At 36.5% G+C, this 27,012-nt stretch overlaps 3 protein-coding genes across 9 annotated transcripts; 2 read left to right on the plus strand and 1 right to left on the minus strand.

Annotated features, from left to right (window-relative positions):
- Positions 1-1,143: 1,143 nt before the first annotated feature.
- On the minus strand, positions 1,144-5,142 carry cfap157 (cilia and flagella associated protein 157; the record flags this gene model as incomplete). The annotated part of the gene is made up of 8 exons (XM_081364778.1): positions 1,144-1,266; positions 1,414-1,563; positions 1,647-1,797; positions 1,886-2,016; positions 2,658-2,925; positions 3,725-3,878; positions 4,234-4,505; positions 4,988-5,142. The coding sequence occupies 8 exons, from the start codon at positions 5,140-5,142 to the stop codon at positions 1,144-1,146; spliced, it is 1,404 nt and encodes a 467-aa protein (XP_081220904.1).
- Positions 5,143-7,977: 2,835 nt separating this feature from the next.
- sh2d3cb (SH2 domain containing 3Cb) lies at positions 7,978-17,094 on the plus strand. 6 transcript variants are annotated; one of them, XM_081365410.1, is made up of 12 exons: positions 8,498-8,633; positions 8,778-8,837; positions 9,799-9,838; positions 10,808-10,936; positions 11,070-11,503; positions 13,307-13,383; positions 13,467-13,948; positions 14,785-14,900; positions 14,998-15,169; positions 15,979-16,090; positions 16,349-16,555; positions 16,858-17,094. In XM_081365410.1, the coding sequence occupies exons 2-12, from the start codon at positions 8,791-8,793 to the stop codon at positions 17,025-17,027; spliced, it is 1,986 nt and encodes a 661-aa protein (XP_081221536.1). In that variant the 5' UTR covers positions 8,498-8,633; positions 8,778-8,790; the 3' UTR covers positions 17,028-17,094. The 6 variants fall into 6 exon arrangements, with proteins under 6 accessions (XP_081221538.1, XP_081221536.1, XP_081221534.1 ...); XM_081365408.1 differs by having other exon boundaries at positions 8,501-8,650; XM_081365409.1 differs by having other exon boundaries at positions 8,515-8,668.
- An 811-nt stretch (positions 17,095-17,905) lies between these two features.
- On the plus strand, positions 17,906-22,908 carry tor2a (torsin family 2, member A; the record flags this gene model as incomplete). Of its 2 annotated transcripts, XM_081365138.1 has the most annotated exons (6): positions 17,906-18,013; positions 18,928-19,005; positions 19,731-19,996; positions 20,949-21,124; positions 21,207-21,334; positions 21,450-22,908. In XM_081365138.1, the coding sequence occupies 6 exons, from the start codon at positions 17,965-17,967 to the stop codon at positions 21,692-21,694; spliced, it is 942 nt and encodes a 313-aa protein (XP_081221264.1). In that variant the 3' UTR covers positions 21,695-22,908. The 2 variants fall into 2 exon arrangements, with proteins under 2 accessions (XP_081221264.1, XP_081221263.1); XM_081365137.1 differs by lacking the exon at positions 17,906-18,013 and having other exon boundaries at positions 18,786-19,005.
- Positions 22,909-27,012: the final 4,104 nt, after the last annotated feature.

Consider the following 27,012-nt stretch of genomic DNA (forward strand, 5'->3'; position numbering starts at 1 on the left):
TCTCTGTTAAGGCTACTTTAATTTCCTATTATCACTGTAAAGCTGCTTTGAAACAAACTATATTGTTAAAAGCGCTATATAAATGAAGGTGACTTGACTACTGGAGCTGCCAGTTTGCTGTTTCAAATAATTATTAAACAGCAAGCCAAGCACAAACTAAAAGCGGCAGCCAATAAAAATATTTGCGATATAAATGACTGTATGTATTGGTAAAGGTAAGTAAGCCTAATGTTAACCACAGACGTATGCACAAAATTAATAACTAAATAACAGTCAGATTTTGATGTTCAACAGTTCTGTCTCTGTTAAACTTACTCAACTCTGCTTTTTTTTACTGCCAGAGTTTTTCTGAGAAGTCAACAGAAACACATTTCCTAATAGCTTGTCATAATTTCAAGTAACCCCTGATAAGGTCTCAAAATCTCAATGAGTCATTTATAGGCCTGTGTAAACATTTGCAGTTGAGATAAAGCCAACGTGACTGTAGGGCCCTCACTGAAGCAACCACAGGGACACACACAAGGCCTACATTACCCGGAGAAAGATATTCATCAGCATTAGCTATCATTCATCTCAAAAGAACGTGCTCGACTGGCTCAGAACCCCCCAAAAGTATTTTTGAAAAGTTGGCAATGGAGAAAGATAGTTTTAGAACCAGATGGTGTATTTACGACATCACCAGCAGGGGGCAATACTAATCAGTACTAATCTTTGAAATCTTTTTTCCTGTTTAAATACAAAGCTATTTTAGTAGATAGTAAATAAAGTATAATTACACTTGTTATAACACTTGATGAACCAGACTTTTTCTTTTACAAAAGACACTTCATTGCAATTTCAAGCCAAGTTCACTTATCTATCCATATAATAATACAACACTGCCACCTAATGGCAAGACATGAAAACAACAATGAAATTTGGAATGATTGAAAAAAAAAAAAAAAAAATCCCCCACAAAGCTTGTGATGAGCTATGACTATGAAGAAGTCAGTCATTTTTCACTTGATAACTTCCTAAAACATAATTAAACGTACACTAATGAATATCATCCTCCACAATTCATCAGCTGCAATATAAACAATATTTCACATTATTACATCGTCACATGCTGTCTGTACTGTTGATGTGCCATAACTAATATATTCACTTATGTGGAGAGGTATAAGCACTCCTAGAGAGATTTCTCATCTTTGATGATGTGGTGTGTGTTTTGCGAGGGACCAACCCCAGGTCTCCATTTTCGAAGTGAGAAAGATTAGTAGATTTCTGTTGGAGTTCAATTGGTCTGGAGTTGAAAGCAAGTATGAGAGTCATTAAATCACATTGCCATAATCAATTCTTCATACTATATTATGGTTATGTTTTCCATGTCACTGAAGTAAAATACATTTTGTACCTTTTCATGTCAGAGACTTTTTTAAGATCACTTCTGCAAGCCAATTCAGTAAGAGCAGGACCTTTTCCTAAAGCTGCAGCACTGTCCAGCACAGCCAGCAGCTTTTGCATCATCTGATTTCGTCTCACAATAACCTTCAGTTCCGAGTCTTGCTCTTTAGGGACCTCCTGTAACCAAAGCAGAGTAAGACTACTGTTTATTTACTTTTCTAAAGCACAGAATGATAATGTATCTTTACGTTCACTCTTACTGTTAAGGCCTCTTTTAGCGCTACAGCTGCTTCTTCAAGAACTGTCTGTATCTGTCCTGTCAGCGTCCTTTCCTCCTCAAGCTCTCTCCTGTGAGTCTTGGCTTCAGCTTTTGTTTGGTTCAGCACTTCTATAACTGTTGCATGTTTCTTTCTGTAAGTGGTGGTAATACTATTAAAATACATGTAATAGAGTATTTCAAGTCATTCATTTAACTCATAAGTGACTTCAGGAGTCCTACCTGAGAGCATCAAGCTCTGTGGATACTGCACAATGACTGTCCAGCAGCTCTTGGTGCTCCAGTTTAAGTTTGGCACAGTTCTCAACTTCAGACTGCATTTGCTTGCACTTTTCTGTCAACTGATGGACCACCTTGAGAAAGAGTTTTTTCATCTGAGCATTAGGCTATATAAAATACACGTTTCAGCACAGCAAAGAAAAAATGCATGAAAGTACCCAGCTAACAAAAAATACACTATGTTCCAAGAATGTTTTGCTAGCATTCCCATTAAATTGTCCTAACATTTAAATTGTCCATTTTTAAAAACAAATGTGAATGTTTCAGAATGTTCAGAAAAAAAAATGACATCCAACTAAAACGTTTCAGGACAAAACCATTCAATGTACAGTACTGTGCAAAAGTCTTAGGCATGTTAATATCTATATTTCTTCAAGTAATCACAGACAGACTCGATGATGGTGAGATCAGATCATACCAGCTGTTGTCAGACTCCATTTGCGTACAGAAATCTCACTGGATTATTACAATTAATGGCAAAAAGAATGTTAGGAAATGTAAACTGATATTTCCTACTGGGACACTAAATAACTGACTTAAAACCTTTTTTTTTGCACAGTACTGTATGTTTTGAGAACATTATTAAACACAGATGTTCTGTAAACGGTCCTGGAAGAACGTTTGTTTATAGCTTTGAGATAACCTTGCCAGAACGTTCTCCAAAGTTCTAAGAACATTCCCTGTTAGCTGGGTAGTTTTTGGCTAAATTGGCAACCTTTTGATTAGCAACATTCTTCTTGGTTATTTCATGCAGCAGCGGTTCTGTAATGCCATTCTCTAGTTTGAGTTGCCTTTCTCTTGCTCGTAGAGCATCATTCTCCTTCAGCAGCTCCTGGGTCTTGTCTGAGAGCAGCTGAAGTTGTGCCGTCACAGAGAGGTTCTCTTGCATGGCCCTCATTGTCGTCTCAGGCATCTTTTGGTCTGACACCCGCCGGAATTCAGCCGCTACGGCAGCAACGTGTTGCAGCATTTCTTTCTTTAGCCTGTCACCATACAATCAAAATGGGTAATTCTGTTTAATGTTTTTCAGTATTTATTATAAATGATTTATTCGTACACATTTTTTTTTTTTCATATGCCCTCGTAATCTTTAATTAAAATAACCTTCCCTCCCTCTTGCAGCAACTTATTTCTTTTCTCTGATGATGCGTTTACTGGCGTGAGGGCGGGGCAACCTGTCACTCACATGACATCACACCAATAACAAACCACAATGATCCAACAATCCAATCAATTCCTAATGGGCACGATCAAGTCCCGCCCTACAATTGTTTTCTTGTGCGAGAAAAATATGTGTCGCAATATGGAAGAAAAGACTATTACAACTTCTGTTTCATGCTGACTTTAATGTTTGTTAATGGATTAACTAATATTAACTAATGGGACCTTATTGTAAAGTATTACCATAATATTTTAAAGACTATTTATTACATAAATGTACACATATTTTTAAAACTATTAATTTTATAATTTATTTAATTATTTTTTGTGTGAGAACTGAAGTTGAAAAATCTCTGCAACATAGTGAGTCCAAGGATTTGAAAGAACCTTAGTGTCTTTTGAATGCAGTACTATACATATATACCAAGCAACAGATCCACTTGTTTACTGAACAAATGCCTCTTTGTAATCCTTTACATTGCAATCATTCAGTGAAAATAGATGATGAGTGTAAGATGAAACAATCTCCCGTTCTATGCTGATGGTTTCAGACATCAAATAATGCACAATATATTTATAAATGGGAGTTATTGTTGATACGATGAGTGTGAACATGCTCACCTGTCATTGTCCAGTACAGCTTTTTTCTCCAGATTATAGATTTGTGCTTGATGCTCCTCTTTTTGATTTTGAAGCTGCTGTTCCAACGACCTGCGTTCAGCCATAAGCTTCTCTCTCTGCATAGAAAAGTCCTCCAAAGACGCCAGCTTGCCGGCTAAACACAAAAAGGTAAACATATTTTAATTATGGACACTGGTAATCTTGCTAGGTAGAAAGGTGCATTTAATAATACCAGTCACTTATTTGATAGTGCCTCACTCTCACGTAGCAGTACAGATAAGACCTAAAAAACGTTTCTATTTTTTTCTTAGTGTGAAGAACCTTTTCCCAATACAAAGAACCTTTCGCGCAATGGAAAGGTTCCATGGATGTTAAAAGTTCTTCATGGAACCATCATAAGGAACCTTTATTTTTAAGAGTGTATCACACACTTAGTGACAATTTGTTTTCATTTTATTTGAAATTTGTTTTGTATAGATGCAAATGTGTGACTGCTCAGAAGCTTGTACCAAGCGTCATGTTCTCAGATGTGAATTTTTCCTTATTTTCCTGAAGTTCATGTCTAAGCATGCTCAGCTGTAACTCAAAGGACTCTCTCTCGGCCTCTTGGGCTTGCTGGTGTCTTGATAAAGTCTCAGCCAGATCATTCAGTTCATCCTCTTTTTGAGCCAGTGTGCGTTTCATGTAGAGAACTATGTCTTTCTTCCCTTTCTCCACATTATTAATCTTAGAGGATAAGTCCTTTTCTTTAACCTCCAATTCATCACATTTAAGCTGGTATCTGCAAGAAAATAAGATAAGGTCACAGTTCTTAATAGCACATATAAGGCAGGTACTTCCTGTTGAGATATGACATATTTGGTGAAGCATATTGTCAGGTTAATTATTAACATTATTCATTATAAACCAAAGTCTACTCCATTTTATTTCCCTATAAAAGGCAGAGACATGAGCTAAACGAATTGGCCAACTAACTGATTTCTGGAGATGTGATTATAATCTTATATCTTTAAGTGTAAACGTACTGAAACTTCAATCAAGTGGTCAAATCTGTTCGTCATTAGGTGAGTGTTTCCTCCACTGCTTTAGGTTTTTACTGTAGGCCACAAGAATGTGCAAATGCGTTTTTGTTTTTGGGTTGTTGTTTTTCTCCAATTCTGAGGTAACGTTAGTTTGAATGTCGTGTAAACTTTTAAAAAAACTCTTATGTAATAAAAATAAACAGCAATGTCAGTGGTCGTGATAACTTGCCAGAACTCTCACCTTTCCAGTCGCTCCTCCAAATCACATATTTGAGCCCGAAAAAAGTTTTTGTCACTCTCCGTTAATTCTTCGCCTTTTTTCTGCAAAGGCTCAATACTTTCCTTTTTATTTGATAGCCCATCTCCGCTCCCCTTTCCATTCTTTTTGGGAGGCATTGAACTTTTACGTGCTTTAAACTAAACAGTCTGAGAAGTAAAAACCTAAACAAATGCAATTGTTTCTTGTTGCCATGGACGTGAGGTTCGAGTTGTGTGTCATGCGCAGAGACGTGCGCAAAAAGTATTAGCCACACTGTTGTGCTTTTTCGCAAAGCCAACTTTTAAAACCTGAAATTGTTGAAAATATTATACTAACAGGTTTGGCCATATTAAACAACAGTTTCACTTTCATTTCTGAAGTCGAGCTGTAGGCTACCACTCCCAATTCGGCCGATAGACTCATTCAATGTTTTATTAGGTAGCCTATTTCCTTTTTTTTTTTCTTAACCTGTTGGCCTCAGAATATTTTACATTTACTAACATGTACTAGTATTTAAATGTAATTTGCAATAAAAATCACTACAGCACTTTCCTAAACACCTGTACTGAAACCAATTATTTTGCATATTGAGGAGGACCATTTGTTGTGCGGTTGTGTAAAGTGTTCATAATTGGATATTTATTTTGTGTAATACACATTAGTATTGTAGCTTTAATATTTACACCGTTGAACAGAAATTAGCACAAAAGATGTTCAATAATGCACAATGTTTTTCAGGAAAAGGGATACTTTTTACCCCACAAGTTGTATCCCACAAGTTATTTTACAAAATTGATATTACTGAGAATTTGCACTAAGCCCTCTTGAATGCTGCAATGTCCTAATTTACCCTTGAAGAATTCCCCTTTTTTTAATAACAAAGGCAATAACAATCCATGTGTTAAAATTACAGCTAGTCACACTTTACCTGTTTTAACTACTATGTATTAACATTAATCATTTGATACAATGTCATTATTGTGTGCACATGTTTTACATTGTACTTATATTTAAAATTGCCTAGTTAATACGTAATTAAGTAGTTAGCCTACATAATTAATGTAGCCTATAATTTACCTGTAAAATAACAGTTTATTGTAATACATTTGTTTGTACTTTTTGCACTTAATTTGGATATTTTACTTTTATTTTACAGTTTTTGTTTGGCAGCCAGTCATTTCACAGTGTTTAATATTTTTTTTATTTTATATATATATATATATATATATATATATATATATATATATATATATATATATATATATATATATATATATAGTACCAGTCAAAAGTTTGGAAAATTACTATTTTTAATGTTTTTGAAAGAAGTCTCTTATGCTCATCAACAGTATGAAATATTATTACAATTTAAAATAATGGTTCTCTTGTTTAATATATTTTAAAATGTAATTTATTTTTGTGATGCAAAGCTGAATTTTCATCAGCAAGTACTCCAGTCTTTGGTGTCTTATGATCCTTCAGAAATCATTCTAATATGATGATTTGATACTTGTAAAACGAGTAAAACGTTAACAGCATTTATTCATAAAAACAGCATTTATTCAAAATAAAAACATTTCTAACAATATAAATCGTTACCATCACCTTTTATTAATTTAACGCATCCTTGTTGAATTAAAGTACTAATTTCTTTAAAAAAAAATAGTTATTGTTCCCAAACTTTTGAACGGTAGTGTATATTGTTACAAAATATTTATATTCTAAATAAATACAGTTCTTTTTAACTTTTTATTCATCAAATAATCCTGAAAAAAGTATCTCAGGTTATAAAAAAAATATTAAGCAGCACAACTGTTTCCAACATTGATCATGAATCAGCATATTAGAATGATTTCTGGAGGATCATAAGACACCAAAGACTGGAGTACTTGCTGATGAAAATTCAGCTTTGCATCACAAAAATAAATTACATTTTAAAGTATATTAAAAAAGAGAACCATTATTTTAAATTGTAATAATATTTCATAATATTACTGTTTTTTTGTTTGTTTTTTGTTTTTTACTGCAGGCTTGATGAGCATATAAGAGACTTCTTTCAAAAACATTAAAAATAGTAATGTTTCCAAACTTTTGACTGGTATACCTGTATATGGCGGATATATGGCAAGATGGCGCAAAGGGACAGTTGGCACCATTGCTCACTGTATATATATATATATATATATATATATATATATATATATACAGGCCATATATATATATATATTTTTTTTTTACAGTGATCAATGGTGCTAACTGTCCCTTTGCGCTATCTGGTGGTGATTTCACGAATTATTATCTCCATTATTTTTGGAGATATGTGTCATTTAAGAAGAAAGAAAAAAAAACTCTCTAAAAACAATAGAGTATTTTTCCTGCATCAGAAAGGGATAATTTTATGGATATTGTTTTTAATTTACAGAGCTGTGAGTAGCCTACATTTTAAAATAAAGGTAAAGGACTGTCTTTTTTTTTTTAGTTACTTTCCGTTATTCAGTTATTAAAAATCTGGATTTTTTACAGTGTAACCATACTATGAAACCTGACCCTAACAATACTCGTATCCCACCAGCAGCAAAAGTGTTTTGCAAATTACAATGCATATTACGTTTTTATTTATTTATTTATTTATTTATTTATTTATTTATTTATTTATTTATTTATTTATATTTGCCATTTTTAAAACCTCACCGTTAAATTCACTTTATAATGTTTCTCAAAAAACTAGTTTGACCCACAAAAGTTTCTGTGCTTTATCTGCAAGCCGTGCCAGTCAGAGACTGGCTCAAGGAATAAAACAATGACCTGAATGACACCATCTGCGAACTTCAAGTTGGTTTTACTTACTGAACTGTCTGAACAAAAGCTTGTTGCGTAAAATAACTTATACATTTTGTGAGTATGATGTTGCCAAGTTGGAGGGGGAGGGGTGAGAAAGATACTGAAAGAAACGACGTCATCATGAGACAGACACTGCAACATTGTAGCAAAGAATAATAGACGCGCTGCGTGTCAATATACTGTGACAGTGATGGACTTCCTCACCAGCGGGACCAAATCTCACGACCCTGTTAGTAGTAAATGACAGTTGAAGTTACTTTTCAAACTTTTATGAGAAATTATATAGCAATGAGTTATTCACTGAGCGCTGAGGTGAGATATTTTAAACGTTGTTAAATTATTTTAAATGTTGAACTGATCGGGTCTTCTAATTTTGGAACTAATCGTAGAATTTGCATTCTGTGTGTACAGAGTGACCACTGTGTATTGTCACATCATGATAGGGTAAAAGTTACAGTGTCTGTAAATGTTTGTGTTTATAGTGATAGATGGTGCTTGTTTATGTGTGTCTGAGAGGAGAGAGGTTTCTCGGTCCGGGGAGGGGACTCAGTCTGCTCATTATGTAACTGCTGTTTGGAAATGTGTTTTCGCGCTCCGCTTTTTGAGTCTGACATTCCTACAGATCCATTGGGATTCCGTTATAAACATCACAGCGAGAACAGATCACAGAAGAAAACAGAGAGACAGCGTGCGTAGAGTACGTGTTCATCCTCATCCTGTCGTGTCGAACCCAGGTTAGCACAAGTGAAGTGTCTGAGTCTTAGAAGTATAGAGGAGGATGACTTTGGTGAGAATCCCTTTCTGGTAGGAGGTTATTTTATGGTTCGTAAAAGAATGTTTATGGGACTCCTTTATAATGTAAACAAATTAAATTATTGGAGTAAGATGTTAAAATGTCTTCTGATATGTTCAATTATGTGTTTTCGTATAGGCCTACTGCAAAAATGTTTAATTTGCGTAATGATTTCACAGAGGAAAACACCAAAACACAGTACGTGCTCATCCTCATCCTGTCATATCGCATGTTGTATTTGTTTCTGAGGCTCAAAAGTGCTTTATAGAGAAGAATGACTTTGAGAATCCGTATTTTATAGTTGCTGAAAGGTTGTTTTGAAGAAGCCTGATTTATATTGTAAACAAATTATTGGAGTAAGGTGTTAAAGTGTCTTCTAATATGTTTATGCCATATTCATAAACATAAAAAATTGTTTTCTTAATTAGTATTTTGACTAGTTTTATAGTATATATGTGTGTGTATATATGTATATAAAGAAACTATAAATACAATGCAGTTTTCCTTATTGCCAACTCTCTCTCTCTCTCTCTCTCTCTCTCTCTCTCTCTCTCTCTCTCTCTCTCTCTCTCTCTCTCTCTCTCTCTCTCTCTCTCTCTCTCTCTCTCTCTCTCTCTCTCTCTCTCTCTCTATATATATATATATATACACACACACACACACACACACACACACACACACACACACTCACACACAGAAACAATGCTTAAGAAATTCAGGTTTCAGGTTACATTTGTGGTGAACACCATGTGTTGAGGAATGTTTTTTTTTTATGTGCTGTTTTTTCAACCCATAAGGCTACATTCCGTACAGAGCGTTAACTTTTTTATTGTGAAACCTTGAGAGGGAACTGGTGTTGTAATCTCTAAGATATTTAGGCTGTCTGGCATGGAGGCTTTTTGTTTGGGAATGGACGTTGCAGGCTGTTACTGGGTGTTGTCGGATGTGTCTGTGGTCCAACAGTTAATGTTCTGAACTGTGTAACGGCATCCCCGTAATACACAGAGGACATAGTGGCCATGGGAAAGAGCAGCATGTGTTTTTCCTCTGACAGTTTCCTGTCTTGGAGCCACTTTATTCTCAAATGTGAAGTTGCATTACACAAAATTGACATTAGTTGCCACACTGGTATAATTTGATAATTTTCCTGCATTTACAGGCATTCGGGTCCCATGGAAAATGGTGGTGTTTATGTAAAGGTAGGCTACTGCATGATACATGTAATATATTAACTTTGACAAATTCCAGGGTGACATTGTGACATTGTTAAGGGAAACTTGGCTGCACGGCTTTCAGTCATGCAGATCATTTAAATGGATATTCCACCCAAAAATGAAAATTCTGTCATAATTTAGTCACCCTCACGTTGTTTTAAACCTGTATGACTTTCTTTCTTCTGTGGAACACAAAAGAAGATATTTTGAAGAATGATGGTAACTAAACATTTTCGCTTCACATTGACTTTCATTGTATTTTTTGTCCATACAATGGAAGGCAATGGGAAACAAACTGTTTTGTGTTGCCCAAAGAAGAAAGAAAGGTAAATGATGACAGAATTTTCAATATTAAGTTTATTTTGCTGTTCTGATGACATTCCCTCACAAAGCGGTAGTCACAAAGGATAGCCATAAACTCTAATTGAATTAAGACGGGTGACACAAAAGGGCTTGGACTGCTGCCCATGTCTTCAGAATGGTTGAGGACAAACAGGGTTACTGTAGGCAACCAACTGTGCCAAATGTTGCTGTTTATTTTAGGGCAACTGAAAATGGGCTCACATTTAAATAGAGATGCTTCACATTATACCACTGGTAGTTCTGTTGTAGCCCCTAGAACAAAGGCAGTCTTTTCACCATTACTGTCGTTTGTCTTTTGCACAATGTTTATTTAACATACAGGACATTTTCCCATCATTTAAGTTCACCTATATCAGTTTTATTGCTCCAGATACACATAAATATATTGGATAATAGGGCTAGTTGATGCTCGTAAGACTTCACACTGTTATTAGCGATAATATATTGGCCTATTACAAACTGTAAACACAGTTATGTCACCTTAACAACTGACCAAAACTGACGTGATCCACCTGAGTCATTGGTTTCATAGGAAGTGGCTAATGATTTCTTTATTCTTATGGTTTTTCATCATTGCTTTATTTCCTTTAGTTTTCTAAAGACACATGCCAACTGAATTCCCCATCAGACAAACTAAAGCAGGAGTTGGAGAAAGAGCTGAAATTGAGCAGCAGTAACTTATCGAGTCATGGCTGGTACCATGGTCGTATACCTTGGGAGGTGAGATTGTAAAAAAGAAAGTATAACATGTTATATCCTTACATTTTTTGCAAGTTCTTGCTTTGACTAGTATTTCATCTCAAAATTCATATTGATATAATAAAACATATGACTTAATATTTGTTTCTCACAGGTGTCTGAGTCTCTCGTGAAACAGAACGGGGACTTTCTAGTCCGTGACTCCCTCAGTAGCATTGGAGACTATGTCTTAACCTGCCGTTGGAACCAGAATGCTCTTCATTTTCTCATCAGCAAGGCTCTGATCAGATCTTATGACGCATCTACACGAGCGCAGTATATTCTGGAGGAGGAAACCTTTGATTCTGTGCTGACGTTGGTCCATTCCTATGTTGGAAATAAAAGGCCTCTGACAAAGAAAAGTGGTGCATTGATTTACTCACCAGTTTACAGGACACTTCCACTAAGATACCTAGAAACCATGTTTGGGCTACCAAGTATGGAGAGCAGCCCAGTGAACTCACCAACCAGGCAGAAAGGAAGCCAAAAGAAGAGGGAGAGCATAACTGTGACAGAGGCTTTGGAAATTGAGCTAATAAGACCGCAGAGGTGAGTTGTATGATAGAAATTGTTTGTATTTGAGGTGAACTGTTTCATTTCTCAGCCTTAATAGGATACTTATCCCGAAAAATGAAAATCCTCTCATCATTTACTCACCCTCATGCCGTCCCATATGTGTATAACTTTCTTTCTTCAGATGAACAAAGATTTTTTAAACTCACTCTCTGTGAGTCCAGATAATGCAAGACTTGCACAAACACATATCCACGCCTATTTAAAGGGTTAGTTGAATGAAATGAAAATTCTAACATTTACTCATCCTCACATCACATGAATTGTAAGACTTTCGTTCATCTTCGGCGCACAAATTAAGATATTTTTTATGAAATCTGAGAGATTTCTGCCCTCCATTGACAGTTCTCACGATCGCAGTGTATAAGTCCACAGAAGATGAAGATGAATTTAAAAATTAAAATATTTAATCAAACAAATCCACAGGTGACATAACTGTTACGAACTGCTCTGAGACACAAAGGTTGACATCCAAACGCAGCTTTTACTGAATAATCCATAACCATAATCCAAACACAGGCAAAGGGTCAAGCACCGGAAGGCAGTCCAAACAACAACAACAACAACAAAAAAAAAAGCAGGCATGCAGGGACACAGTCAAAGGGGGAAGCCAAGAAACAGGCAAAAATTCAAGAACCAAGAGACATGACGCCAGGGAGAATGCTTGAGAGATGCAGAATAACACTATAGGTAAGACTTCACAGGGAATGAATGAGAAAACCAGGCTTATATAGGGTGAGATAAACAAGGTAATTACACACAGGCGAATGTAATCATGGCTGATTAATCTGGGCAAAGGATTGTGGGGAATGGAGTCTGTGATATTGTGGTGCTTGTCCGGGGTGGAGTGGTAATCACGGGCCACTCTCACTGGTGATCGTGACAATAACAGTGTGTCCTCGTACAAACTCGTAACACATGTAATAACTGACAACTCAGGCAGAAAAATGAGGGACTTAAATATACACAGATAATGAACAGGTGCGATGATTAAACAAATTACCATAATAACAAAAGAGAGAGGGAAACATTAACAAAGAACACAGGAAATTAAGAATTTCAAATCAAAAGTCCATGACAGTGAAACTTAATGAACAAAAGACTGAATGTCTCTGACAGCAACTAACACTTTGACGCTTTAAGAAGTAGATTGTAAAACTAATCCATATTAATTGAGTGGTTATTACAAATTTTCTGAAGAGACACGATTGCTCTATATGATGAACAGTTTTAACAGATTGTGACTTTTATCCACTTATAAACCTTTATCAGCACACACATCAGATCTGGTAAGAATGCTCAAGCAGGTTCGTTTTTGGGTTACGCAGCACGTTTGAGCTTCAGAACCAATGAGCTTCTCGCGCGTCAGGCAGGTTCGGTTGAGCTTCTGTTAATGTTCGCTGATCAATGTTTATATGTGAATAAAAAGCCTAAATTCAATCTATTCTCCATATAAAGCGATCATGACTCTTTGGAAATTTTGACTAAACCGCTTAATTAGTTTTACAATTTCTTTATGAACTTTTTGAAGCATCAAAGTAGTAGTTGCCTAGCTGTCAATGGAGGGACATAAATCACTCAGATTTCATTAAAAATATCTTCACTTCTTTTCCGAAGATGAATGAAAGTCTTAGGGTGAGTAACTCTTTTTCATTTTTTGGGTGAACTATCCCTTTAATATCACACATTTCATCTTTAAGGGATATACATAAATCTCATCCTGTAAATGATTAGGTTTTGTTTTAATAATAATTGATTGTCCTGTACTGTATTCCACAGTGATGTGGTGAGGAGTTTTGATGGCACTGTAGAGCAGCGCCTTGTAGTGTCGACTTCCCCCATATTAATGAGCACATGTAAGATTCAGTTCCCATCAAATCAAGCAAAACCAGACAATCAGAGAATAGCATTGTGACTGTGCACCTGCTTTTTCCTCTAGTGGCCAGGCGGCGACAGAGCCCCTCCGAAAACAGGAAGTTTGTTGTTGTCCCTTCATCACCTGTTCTGCAAAATTCCAGTGAAATACGGCTTTGTTCATCCCCCCCTGAAAACACTCTCATTTATTTGGAACCGACACTACATCTTCTGTCCTCCTTGACACATTCCCATCAAAACAACAGAGAAGCGAACCATCCACAAAATGACCCAGCGATTTCTCCAACTGACCCAGTTACTACAAATCTTCCCTTTGTTAGACATGAGATACAGGCTTTGGATCGCAGAGAGGAGTACGATGAGGATTATTTAGTGCCTTTCACCATAGACACAGTTTCCTGTTTTAGGCCTTGTATGTACCAGTCGCCACTGCTGCCCCCAGAAAATAAACCTCTGGAGACCAACATGCTAAAAAGAGTGAAGGATGTCCTGTTTAAAGTTGACATAAAGACAATGGCAATGTATATTACCAAAGCTGACTGCATGGTAGGTTTGATTTTATAAACTATTAATCATTTTAGATTAGATTACTTTTCATGGATTAAAATAACAGGAATTCATTAGTTCTGATTTGTCAAAATAAAACTAAAATTGCAATATGGCTTTTATGGAGATGATCAATGCTGCATTTACACACAGGCAGCTCATAATTCAGTGTTTTAGTTTATCATTATTGTTTCTTAAATACTGAATTTTTTATTTTACATTGAAATATTACAATAGCAATTTTTTGTTTATTATTATTATTATTATTATTATTATTCGATAGTCATACTGATACATATTTACCAACTTTTACAAATAAGCAAAGTAAAACTGGAACAAAAAAAAATCGCATTTTAAATCACAATCACAATTTTTATCAGAAATAAATTTGATTTATAAAAAATGTCCCCAAATAATGCAGCCCTAATATATTGTTATTGTTATTATTATTATTATTATTATTGTGTTTGTTGTTGCTGTTATTATTCAAAACTTTTTTACATTAAATCTGGATATTCTGATTATTTTAATATTTTTTTTTAAAAACTTCCCCAAATCATGCAGCCCTAATATATATATATATATATATATATAACCCAAGCAAAAACCATAATAATTATATATTATTATATATATTATGTTATATTATATATTTAATTATAATTATTATAATTATATATTTTGCTGTGGTTAGTATTATTGTTGTTGCTGTCATTATTATTCAAAAAAAATTTACATTTGATCTGGAACTTCTGAACGATTTAATATAATCTTTTTTCAAGTAAAATATGCACTGCACTATGCTCTTAACAAGATTTCTCATCTTCACTCTACAGGTTGCTCGAATTCTGGATATGTCTGATGATATGATGAAAGGGATGGGGGTGAGTTCGGGAATGGAGCTACTCACTCTCCCACATGGACATCAACTCCGCCAAGATCTGCTTGAAAGGTTGGTTACCCCCACTGTGTCCAATAAATTCTTCCTTTGAGATGACAGCCTCTACATTAAATAAAAATAACCGAATAACTCTTCCATGTCCCCTCAGGTTCCACACCATGTCCATAATGTTGGCTGTAGAGCTGCTGGGCTGCACTGGCAGTGCTGATGAGAGAGCCACCCTCCTGCAGAGATTCATCTGCCTGGCCTCTGAACTCAAGAGCAATTTGGCCAATTTGTTTGGTTTTGCCACAGTTATGAAATGCCTCGAATTACCACAGGTTAGAAGACTAATGGAAGCATTTCTCTTGAACCATGAGGGAAAGTTTATCAATAAATATTTTTTTTTTTTAATACAAATATCTAAGTAAATAACTTAATAAATAAAAATGTATAATAATAATGAAGCAATCTGATGGACCTAAAGGTTGAACCTGATTACAACACCAACATCTTTGTTGATCCTGGAACAACATTCCAATCAACCAATCAGATTAGAGGGGCAAGTTTACAGTTTATATCAAGTTTAAAGGTGCTCTAAGTGATGTTGGGTGACGTCACTTCTTGTTGACGTTTAAAGTATTGTCAAACAAAATGGAGGCTAGCTAGACCCTCCCTCCTCCTCATCTGCACACTAACCCCCCAAATCCTTCTTGTCGGTTATTGGCTGGAACAGTTTGTTATGTTTCGTGGTGCGGGTGAGCCCAGTTTGTTTTTCTTGCTATTTGTGGAGCCTGGGTTGTCTACAGAGACCGCGTTTTTTTACAGTGTGTTCGGGGGACAGGCAGCTAGTGGATAGTGAGGAGATGTTTGCTGTATGTGACAAAAAATGTTTTGGCCTAAATAACGCGTGATATCGCTTAGTGCACCTTTAAGCTTACAACCAGGTTCTTCTACCTCAGTGTTATTCGCTTATAATTTCCCTCTGATTTTAGGGATATGTAATGGGTAGGGTTAGGTTTAGGGGATAGGGTTAATACTAAATTTTCAGACAGGAATGTTGTTCCAGGATCAACAAAATATGTCTTACTTGGAAAATCACAGTGACCTTTTATAATGTTCTAATAAGTCAGTCTTCTGCTTTTTTCAGATTGCTCGATTGGATGAGACATGGACGGTTTTACGTCAGAAGTATACAGAAAGTGCTGTTCTTTATGAGAAAACCCTTAGACCCTCAATGAGAATGATGAATGATGGAGAAGGTATACATACACACTTACTAATCATCTAATGGCATTCATAATCTGTTACACAAAGTTCATGGACCGACTCAGCTATGTTCTAAAAAACATTCAGCTGGGAACATCAGTTACATTAAGTTATGAAAATTAAATAAGATAAGAACGTTATGGGAACAATATTTTTAATTCAAACAATAAAGGAATGTTACTTTTGAATGTTCTCTAAACATTGTTAAACAAATTAAAACAATAAAGTGACAACCTCAAACTCTCTTTCAGAGATAAGTGAACCCACAGAGACTACGTTTCCCCATGTGCTTCCCCTGCTGTCTCTTCTTGAAAGGAGCGTTGTGACTCTTGATGAATCCGAGTCATGGGAAAGTGCAGACACTGGAGTGGCCATGGTCTTGAGCCATCTGAATGCCGCACGTACGATTGCGTGCAATGGCAGGATCTTCAGTGCTAATGCAGAGGCCAAACTGCAGGGTAATGCTTTATAACATAAACAGTTTGTAATGGTTTCTGAATTTTAGGGCTATTAGCTACACTTTTATAAAGGCAATAAATGGTTGCATTTATATTTCTTGTAGGCTACCTTATGACTTTAAAGTCACATATATTAATGTAAAAACATTGTAATTGAACAAGTCCAAAGTTAATAAGTGTTGTAAAACATACAATTTGCATGCTATTAATAAAAAAAGTGATTTAATTAATTCAATATGCCCAGTGAATGTGTTTAAGGTCATTTGCAAATAATGTTGTTATTTCTGATTTTTTATTTGCAGGGTTTCAGGAGGAAGCGGATGTTCGGGAGGTCTTCCTCACAGAGTTTCAGATGCGTCTCCTGTGGGGAAGCCGTGGAGTGGAAAGAATTAAAGATGAACGTTATGCAAAATTTTATGAAGTGCTAACAGCTCTGTCTAACAGGCTCGAGCTTTCTCACTCACCAAAATGACAGAAGGGATGATAGCTATTCACATATTATTTACAATATATACACTGTTTTGTGAATGTATTTGCAGCCCCCCCCCTCCTCCCCCCTCACACACACACACACACACACACACACACACACAGGAATAAGGAGGGCATGTATGTCTGCCACTGTACATAAACTGAACACATTCTGCAATTTTAACTTATTTGATTTTGGTTGTTATTGGGATTTTGTTCTTTTGTTTTATGTAATGTGTTTACATAAAACACTTTAACTGTGCTACTATTGTTAGCTTTGATCTTTGAAGTATGTATTAAATTGCACTTGTTATTGGTTATATAATCAATGACCAAATAATGGGTAATATTTACTCGTTGGTAAACTTTTTGGAGATTTTAATTGCATACATTTAACGCTACTAGGCTATTTCATACTTACACACATCATTTATAAATTAATTTAGTTATTTCAATTTACTGTGGTACTATATTCAAGTGAAATGTTTGTTTATCTGATTTACAGCCTACTTGTTTGAAATTGTTGTATGTACTTTGATACCAGTCGCCACATCATAGTCAAATAAAACTTGGGTCAAGTGAATATTGTGCCTAATTTATATAACATATTCAGAATCATATTTTACTCATAAGGACCAATTTCTAATTCTTGCATAAGTAATAGGTTAAGATAATTTATTTAATGTGCTAATGATCGTGATGACAACACCGAACACAGTTGTTTATGTGAAAAATAGGCCTATAGTGTAACAGTGTATTAGCACTTTAGTTAGCTACTTCTATACTGGTCGACCTCGTTGGTAGCCTATAATTCTTAATATCGTTATTTTGAATGGATTGTTTTAATAAAGCTTGTGTGAACAATTCGTTTACGAACTAAATCAGTCCAAGCGGTTCACGAGTCACTGAGCCGAGAACGTCTCGTTCGAACATGTCTGATGCGTAACGAGACGAAAAGAGTGAGCACAGCTGCCTACACTTCAAATGGTAAAAAGAAATTGCATACTGGAAATGTTTAGGCTACGATCACACATACGAAAAATGCTTGTACTTGATAGCGTTTTATTTTAAACGTGCAAAATTATGCAAGGTTATGTAGGCCTAAATAAATTGTGTAGCCTACATACAAATTATATTTTATAGCTTCTAAATTATGTTTTTATGAGATTAATCATGGCTGCAAATTGAACTGGAACACGTAAAATTGCAGTTAATAGGCTACCTTTATTAATAAAATTAAGACCTATTGGAAAGAAAACGCAATACCAAGAGGGACAGAGGGACGAAATTTGTCTACATACATTTTGGTGCTTTTAAAACATTACATGTTTTCAGCGCATTTTTGTTTTTAGTTTGTTCCTAAATGTTTATGTATAATTTCAATCATTTATAAAATTTGGCTTCCAATTAAATTAAATATTTCAAAATAAAACTGCTTGATATATTCTTCTTTACATTCAATTATCATCCTGATAATAAAAAACACATCAAATATTCACAAATTTCTATCGTACACCCCAGCTTTCTATCAATATAAATTTCTAATTCTTTCCACGATTAGATACAGTGAAAAAACGGAAGCAACATTTTTTCCTTCCACAAAATTCACAAGTATAAGCCGAAAAAGTGCTTACAGTTTTTATTATTATTATTATGCGCCGGAAGTTTGGGGTCACATAATGACGCAATTACGTCATGACGTAAAAGAATCAGTGAATTGTTCTTTGAATGAACTGCTCGAAAGAACCGATTCGCGGAAATGTGTGACATCAGTTGTTGCCCTCTAGTGTCTGTGTGGAACTGTAGTCGCGCTTCCGCCATCCAACTCATCTTGGAGCTGTGCTCCGAGGCTGTAGCCACCATGATATTTATACTGTTCTTAATTTATTGTACTCCCTTAGGTACCGGTTTCGAGATAAAGTCTATTTTTTGTTCAATATCTGAGAGCTGCGAATGTGACTACAAACCAGACATAAAAGGTAAGGTGTGTATGATATTAACAGCTGTCTAAACAGTTAGCGTTAGCTTCTGTAGTACTACTCAGTAGAGTTGCCAGCTTCAGCAGAGGAAAGTAGGGAATTTCTTTCAAAATAAATATGGGATCCATTTCTTAATATACCGAATACACCATTGGTGGTGGTGGTGATGGTAGGTGACAGCTAATGACACTGTAAACATAAACAAAATCCTACATAGTTTACAGTGTGCTCGCATCTTTAATGTGTATAAAACACATCACTGCAGCGAAAATGCATTTGAGATACAATCCATTTGATGTTAGCTTACTTACAACTTGCTAAAAAAATGTTTTAAGCCACACAAAAAGTGTTATAATTATATACGTCAATTTAGCTGGAAGTGTGACTATATAAACATTTCAAATAGTGAAACAAATGACATTCTCATATAACAGTAAATTCACTGAAAATGTGCACCAATAAAATGAAAATGAAACATTCTTTATGACTGACATTATGATGAATAGTAAAAAGCAATCTGTTAGCATTCCCCTGTTAGCATTTTAACGGCAGTCAATATTTGCAGACCTTACTGAATTGCTTTATAATGATGTCATTCAGTATATATCTGTCGAATGAAGATCTTGTGACATATGTTCACGCTCCAGTGTAACAGTTGTGAGTAAAAGCAAACTTTTATTTCCAGACCCCTTCAATCACCTCAACTGTGTCTTGTGTTTTTACAGGTTTAGAGTGGGACCTTTATAAAAACCTTTATGGTCAGCATATGGCTCAAGACATTGTCTCAGAAGCAGTGATGAATTTTTTACAGAATGAAAACCCAGACAGACCACTAGTGCTGTCTTTCCATGGAGCATCCGGGACTGGAAAAAGTCTGGTCAGCTCTATGATTGGACGATATATCTATGGAACGGCTATGGGCAGTCCGTACATCCATCAGTTTGTTCCCACATTACACTTTCCTTTAGCCAACCGGGTGCAACAATACAGGGTACGTTTATATTTCTTGATGTATTACAGAGTTGCCATAGCCTGGGTTTCCCTATGCTGCCCATGATTTTATTCACGCTGCTAGGCAGCCTGGACACCATGGACCAGATTTTCCCCTCAAAAAGGGAACCAATCACAGAACGGGGAGGGAGCAGCAAGACGATGACGACGTCTATGCGACACACCGAAGCAGTTTGTTTATATCTATGGATCCAACATGGCATCAGACACGAAGTTACCTTTCGATGCAGCCTTAGATAGTGTTCTAAGTAGTTAAGAACGCAAGTTTATTTCGTCTTCTTCCTCGTCGAATTTCTGTCGCTCTACATACGTCATCTGGTATAATTGAAACGATTGGCTATGAGCTACGTGCAGGCACATTTGATAGATATTCGTAGCGCCCAATAAACGGCTCTGGGCATTCGTAAACCACGCGTAAATCAAATACGAGAAAATGAACGTGGTTCCCAGACCACGTCTCAATGAGAAGAGGTCTGACGTTAGCCAGGCTAGAGTTGCCAGGTTTGCGTAATAAAACTAGCCCAATGGCCAGTCAAAAAATAGCCCAAAACTAGCTTACCTAACTCAATACCTAAAATACATATTTTACAGTTACTGTTTATAAACAATGAAATAAACGTGAAATTCACTATATAATAGGAATCGTAAATGCATTTTGTTTTCATAAAGGACCTTAATAGGCTTCCTACCAGTCTCCTTCCCTCACAAAACTCATCGTCTAGTACACAAATGTAGAAATGGGGCAAAATATTTCAATACAAGCATTCCAATCGAATACAATTTTTGCAATATGTCAAACCCTTTAACCCGTGGCAACCATTTAAAAGAACCGCAGACTTGGCAACACTGGATATTTGTTGTACACTGTAATAATTATATCCTGTCAAGAGATGAATGCAGATTTATTTGTTCTTTTCTTGCTTTGTGCGCAGTCAGATCTAAAACTCTGGGTCGAGAGAAACCTCACCGCTTGCGCTCGCTCAATCTTTATCTTCGATGAGATGGAGAAAATGCCTCCTGGTGTGATTGATGTGTTAGAACCGCATTTAGGCCCCTTTCACGTTCTGTTCCAGACAAACTACCGGAAGGCGATTTATATATTTATCAGGTAAGTCTGAATGACTGAGTCATATTTGATATGCTTATTATGAACAGGCTTTCATCTTTCAATCTTCAATATTTTTTCCCAGTACTGTAGGTCAGGAGGTAGTTAACAAACTTGCGTTGGATAGTCGACAGGCAGGAAGAGATCGAGAGGACGTTCGCCCCGATGAGCTGGAGGACGGTATCGCTGACGCCGTGTACAACAACAAGAACAGTGAGTGTCGTGGGTCTTTCAGCTCTATCCTGTTAATGATAGCTGCTAGTTACAGTGCTTCACGTGCCTGTTGCACAATTTTCAATCTAATCTGTGGATGAACTTTGTTTCCCAGGTGGGTTCTACCACTCCAGAATAATTACGGAAAAGCTTATCACTCGTTTTGTGCCTTTCCTTCCCTTGCTTCGGCGCCACGTGGAGCGCTGTGCCCATCGGGAGCTCTGCCAGCGCGGGGAGTGTCAGCGTGCAGATGTGGCATCGTCAGTAGGGGGCGCCATGATTTACACACCAAATGACGGACAATATTTCTCCAGCACCGGCTGCAAATTGGTGCCGGCTAAAGTTAACCTGTTCCTTTGAGGATCCTCTTTAGGATCTTCATAGCACAAAGCCTTTTTTGGGTGGTTGAACTACAGTGACGCAACATGAATTTCTTTCAGTATGTTTCAGCCATGTGGATGAGTTCTGATGAAGAATGAACAGGGTTTGAGAAACATCTCTGGTTTTTGCAGTTTTTAATCAAGCAAGAATAAGCCAGTTGCTTGTTAATACAAAGCCAAATTCAGAGCTGACCTCTTTTATACTTCAGAGTTCTCTGGGACACTGAAACAATCTACAAAACACAAATGTTCAGTGTGGAGCTCATTGCAAATGAAGTGCTCTCTAAACTTCAGTGATTATTTATTTCATCATGGTGTGACAATGAAACTAAGTGCTGGATTTCTGATGCTGACCACAGGGTGGCAGCAGTGCCTACTTGAAGCTGGGGTTTTTGTCCCACAATTCCTTTTGTTGTAATCATATTCAATTTGTAAATGATGTATAAAAGCTTTCTTTTATTATTTAAACAGATTTACTTTAATCAGAAAATGGAATCGATCAGCTCCTTCCATACGATGTAAATAACAATTTGAATATGATAGTTTACCCAAAATTTAAAATTGTCATCATTTACTAACCCTCATTCCTCATTCCAAACCTGTATGACTTTATTTTTTTATGTGGAAGTGGAACATAAAAGATGATATTTTGCCTCTTGAGAATTTTGTGGTATCATATCAAAATTGCAAAAAAGTCAATAGATCAATTTTGTTCTTGTCTTTAAAAGCCATGTTGTCTACTTTTATTAATTTGAGACAAATTGGCAGATTTTAAATATTACTTGATTATTTTTTCATCTTTTTTTTCTTTTTTTTTTTTTCTCCGTACTATATAAAACTCACAGAATGTTTAGAATAGCATTAAGTTCCTTTATTTAATTCTAAACACTAAAGGGAAAATAAAATATTTAAACATGAAGTGCCCTGAAATTCAGTGGAATGCTATCCATATCCAATTGCAGTGTTATTCATTACCGTTTACGTTGTACAGTTATTCTGCACAGTCATTTAGAATACTCTGCGAAGAGATGTAAATATGTTTTAAAGAATAAACTATTTTCTTCATGCACTTTTCTATTCATCGATCAACCATATCCATCTTTTTCCAGCAATGTGCCATGTTGTTATTTTGTTTATCTTTTTATCAAACTACATCAAAAGCAATGCAATAAAATCAACTTTCGGTTTTTTTACACTCGTGTATTTGATCATTTTAATCCACAAGATAATTTTTCACAATGCTTTGAGCATCATTAGTATAAATTGAGCTTTTCATATATTTCCAAACCCCATATATGACCATTCCTAGTCCCTTACTGTGTGAACGTTGAATACGGACTGAATGACACAAAGCCTCCCAACTCCCTCTGACAGTCCTTCTTCCACCACTTACCAAAGGATATTAAATGTTTCTCAGCAGGAAATGTTAGCAGGTGTTAGGTGGGCGGTTGAAGGTCCGCGAAAGCGACACCGTGACTGTGAGCTGGACATTAAGCCCTTTGAAAACATGTTGAATTTTAGTGGATAAGCTCTTAAAGCTTTCCCTACCATTTCACCTGCACACAAAGCACTAATACCCACTTTGATGACTTCATCTGCCCCATCCCAAAATACCAAGAGGAAGTGTAGCGACAAGGCCCTCACCTTGGGTGGCGTCAAAGGAAGGATTTTCAAACGTTGCTGGACTGTTACAAAAAGCAAGATAATAGCAGCCTGACCCCCTCCCTCCTCCAAACCTCTGCTCTTAGCTTGACCCCTGTGCTCCCGTTCACACGCTCTCCAAGGCGGCTGCCCTCGCCTGGCCGCTGGCCCCTTCAATCGGACACCTCTCCATTCTGTCCCAAATCAGGTCTAAAAAGGCACGACATCACCCCCTCCGCCGGTCCCCCCTGGCCTGGCTACAATGCCCCCCACCCCCACCCCCCTCAACATCTGTGAGCACCCCTCTGTCTCCTCATTTTCTCCCTAACCACCCCATTATTGGCCGTCTTTCACTTGTAAATGTGCCCAGCCACAGTGCTGATGAGGTCAGGCCGCAGTTAGCGGCCGGCGGAGGGGTGGGACAGAGGATGGAGCGGGCCTTGTGTGGCCCAGAGATGAAAAACAATCAGCGCACTGAGCAAAGTCCTTTTGAGGTGCATTCAGCTGAGACGCTCGGCTAAACCAACTTTTGCCTCTCTCTGCATCGGTTATTTGGTTTGTGTATTTGTGAGACTCAGTAATGTCATTATAAACATTATGCTTATGGTATATTGCTTGTATGTTTCGAAGACACTCGTAATGAATTTGTAATGTACTTCTAACACAAAGAAAGTACACTTTAATATCACTAATCAAGCATGTAATTAGTCCCTACACAGGCATATACAGTGCTATGCATAAGTTTAGACACCCATGCTAAAGTTGACTAAAAAGAGGAATAAAAAATCATCTTTTGGAAATTGAACTTAATGCCTTAATTAAAAAAAATAGGAAAAATCCAACCTTTAAGGACACCAATTTTCTTTGTGAATGAATAATGTATCGTAAATAAATAAATGTTCTTCCTTAAAATACAGGGTGCATAAGTTTGGACACCCCTATGTTAAATTCCCATAGAGGCAGGCAGATTTTTATTTTTATGTATTTAAAAAAAAAAAAAATTAGGATACTATGCATCCTGATAAAGTTCCCTTGGCCTTTGGAATTAAAATAGCCCCACATCATCACATAGCCTTCACCATACCTAGAGATTGGCATGGAGTACTTTCCATAAGATCATCTCTCAATGCAAATCAAACTAGCTATTAGGCTAACTGAAATAAAACCATGCCAATCTCTAGGTATGGTGAAGGCTATGTGATGATGTGGGGCTATTTTAATTCCAAAGGCCAAGGGAACTTTATCAGGATGCATAGTATCCTGGATCCATGAAGTAAATGGCCTTTAAAAATAAAAATCTGCCTGCCTCTATGGGAATTTAACATGGGGTGTCCAAACTTATGCACCCTGTATTTTAAGGAAAACGATTAAAAGCGCTTTATTATGCGTGGCATGCCAGGCAACTAGTTGGTGATGTCACTTTGTAACGAAAAACGATGTGGTTTTAAACTGAACAATACGCATGCGCATGACGTCACCCCTTTCACAAATTCGCGTTTTTGTAGTTTACACAGAGATAACGGTATCGTTTTCAAAAACTTGCACTTTCAATCCCCCTTTTTAAAGTTTTTAGGCCCCCAAAACAATGTTGTCATGTAAATGAATGGCCAAAATGCATAAAAAGTCATGTAAATGGCCCCTTAGTCAGGTTAGTGAAGTGACGTGAAGGAAAATAAAATATTTTTATTACATGGCTTGGTTGAATTCTAATGTAGAATGCGGTCTGTTATTTCTTGATAACAGACTGCTGCTAAGTATAGAGCTGGTAAGTCCCGCCCCTTCCGTAAAACCCCGCTGGACCTCTAGGTTGAAAAATCGTCAATGCAAGTGAATGGGAGAAAATAATTATTTTCTGGTCCCGTTTGAATTGTGCCATGAATGTGAACATATGTTGTCTGTGAATTTTTTATATAATCTTTCATGTTACGAGTTTGACAGTATATGGTATGATTCTTCGGCTAGCAGTTGTGGAAAAGACATAACGAGAAAGACTACATGTCGCCTATGTGACGTCACCCCATAAAGTTGACTTACCCGTGGTTTTCGCCAACATCAACGATTTTGTCCTCTCCCTGAAAGAAGGCGGTGAAGTGCACCAAAGACACAGCCATGTTTAGCGGGATCCGTGAGCTAGTGTCCATGTGCGAGTGGTGGTGACGTTTCAAACGCGTCGAAAGCAGCGAAGAGTTGTAGTCCACAAAGTGCTCTCACACAAAGTCTAACCGTATCAAACTTCTACCCGCTAAATTGTAGCATTCTTCACACGAAAGATTATATAAAAAAATCACAGACAACATTCATGTTGTTCACATATATGTATATATATGTTCACATTCATGGCAAAATTCAAACGGGACCAGAAAATAATTATTTTCTCCCATTCACTTGCATTGACGATTTTTCAACCTAGAGGTCCAGCGGGGTTGGCGGTAGGGGCGGGACTTACCAGCTCTATAACACACCGTTGCCATGAAAAACAGAGCGTTGCTATGGACGCAGGACTCTAACCGTAGAGACGGAACGGACTATTTTCTTTAGCGGAAGCAATACAAACTCCTTTTTAAATCGATATTTTGTGTCAAATTATTGATTTATTTGGTAGGTAGCCATGTAATAAGCGGGATAATGGCTTCGTGTCGGGGTCCTGATCAGCCTGTCGGGGTTGTATTCGCTATAACAACTGCCTAGCTCGCTCTACATTATCCCTATGTGAGTTATCACACCAGCACGACAGAAACGTAAAAATTAATGTGAATTTAGGCTACTTTAGTTTTGTACACATTGTCATCAAATGCATTTTGTTTTATTGACCACAATAGTATCATTGCTATTTGTTTGAGAATGGCACTTTTGATTCATTTTGAAAAAAGGCAGGGGCTCGAGCACCCAAAGCCAAGAGTCAGAATCAGACGAGAATCAGAAAGACAGAATCAGACGAGTAAATGATTCAATTAGGCTATACCTATTCAAAAATACGGTTGTTTGCTAGGTTAAATAAATTAGGATTTTTGAACAAATCGGTTGAATAAAGGATTCAACTCCCTCATTAAGATGGAGACTTGCCACCACCTACTGGCGGTGTTAGTTTCATAGTTTTATTTCATTTTTTTTCAATCATTTCATATTTCTACATTAAAAAAATGTACATTTAAAACATTAATCTATTAACATAATTTATACAATTATAATTTGCTGTGTAAATGCCATGTCTAAACAGCCTGTGTCAATCTAAAAATGGATTTCATTGATACCGACTTCCTTTTATTTGGTCATAATAGCCATACAACCGTGTCTTTGCATTCTGATTGAATTTGTTGACTAACTTTAAGAATCTGACATAAGAGGACTGATAGCTATGACAATGAATTTAAAAATACTGTTTTCTCTTGGCTTTATTATTAGAGTCTTGATCTTTTCTCAACCGAGAGAGCTCATCCTGCATTATATTAATATACTATTTAATATTAGTCTACCACTAAACTTTGACTGCATGTTGGATATTAATTGTTCTAGGAACCTCAAAGCATATGTTAATTTTTGTGTAATTTGTGCTACCCCATAATGAAGTTTTAGCGTAAGTATAGGCCCAAACATAAACTCAAGCCCAGGGGCCCCAGTCCCCTTAGTCCTGCCCTGATGGTGCTACCCTGGTCCCAT

Source organism: Scardinius erythrophthalmus (genome assembly GCF_964197995.2).
Source record: "Scardinius erythrophthalmus genome assembly, chromosome: 5".
NCBI classification, from domain to species: domain Eukaryota; kingdom Metazoa; phylum Chordata; class Actinopteri; order Cypriniformes; family Leuciscidae; genus Scardinius; species Scardinius erythrophthalmus.

Coding starts and splice junctions, on each gene's coding strand:
- sh2d3cb (XM_081365408.1), top strand. CDS start 8,625: ATGACTTTGGTGAGAATCCCTTTCTG. Junction 14,901..14,997: donor CGCCAAGATCTGCTTGAAAG/GTTGGTTACCCC, acceptor ATGTCCCCTCAG/GTTCCACACCATGTCCATAA. Junction 15,170..15,978: donor AATGCCTCGAATTACCACAG/GTTAGAAGACTA, acceptor TGCTTTTTTCAG/ATTGCTCGATTGGATGAGAC.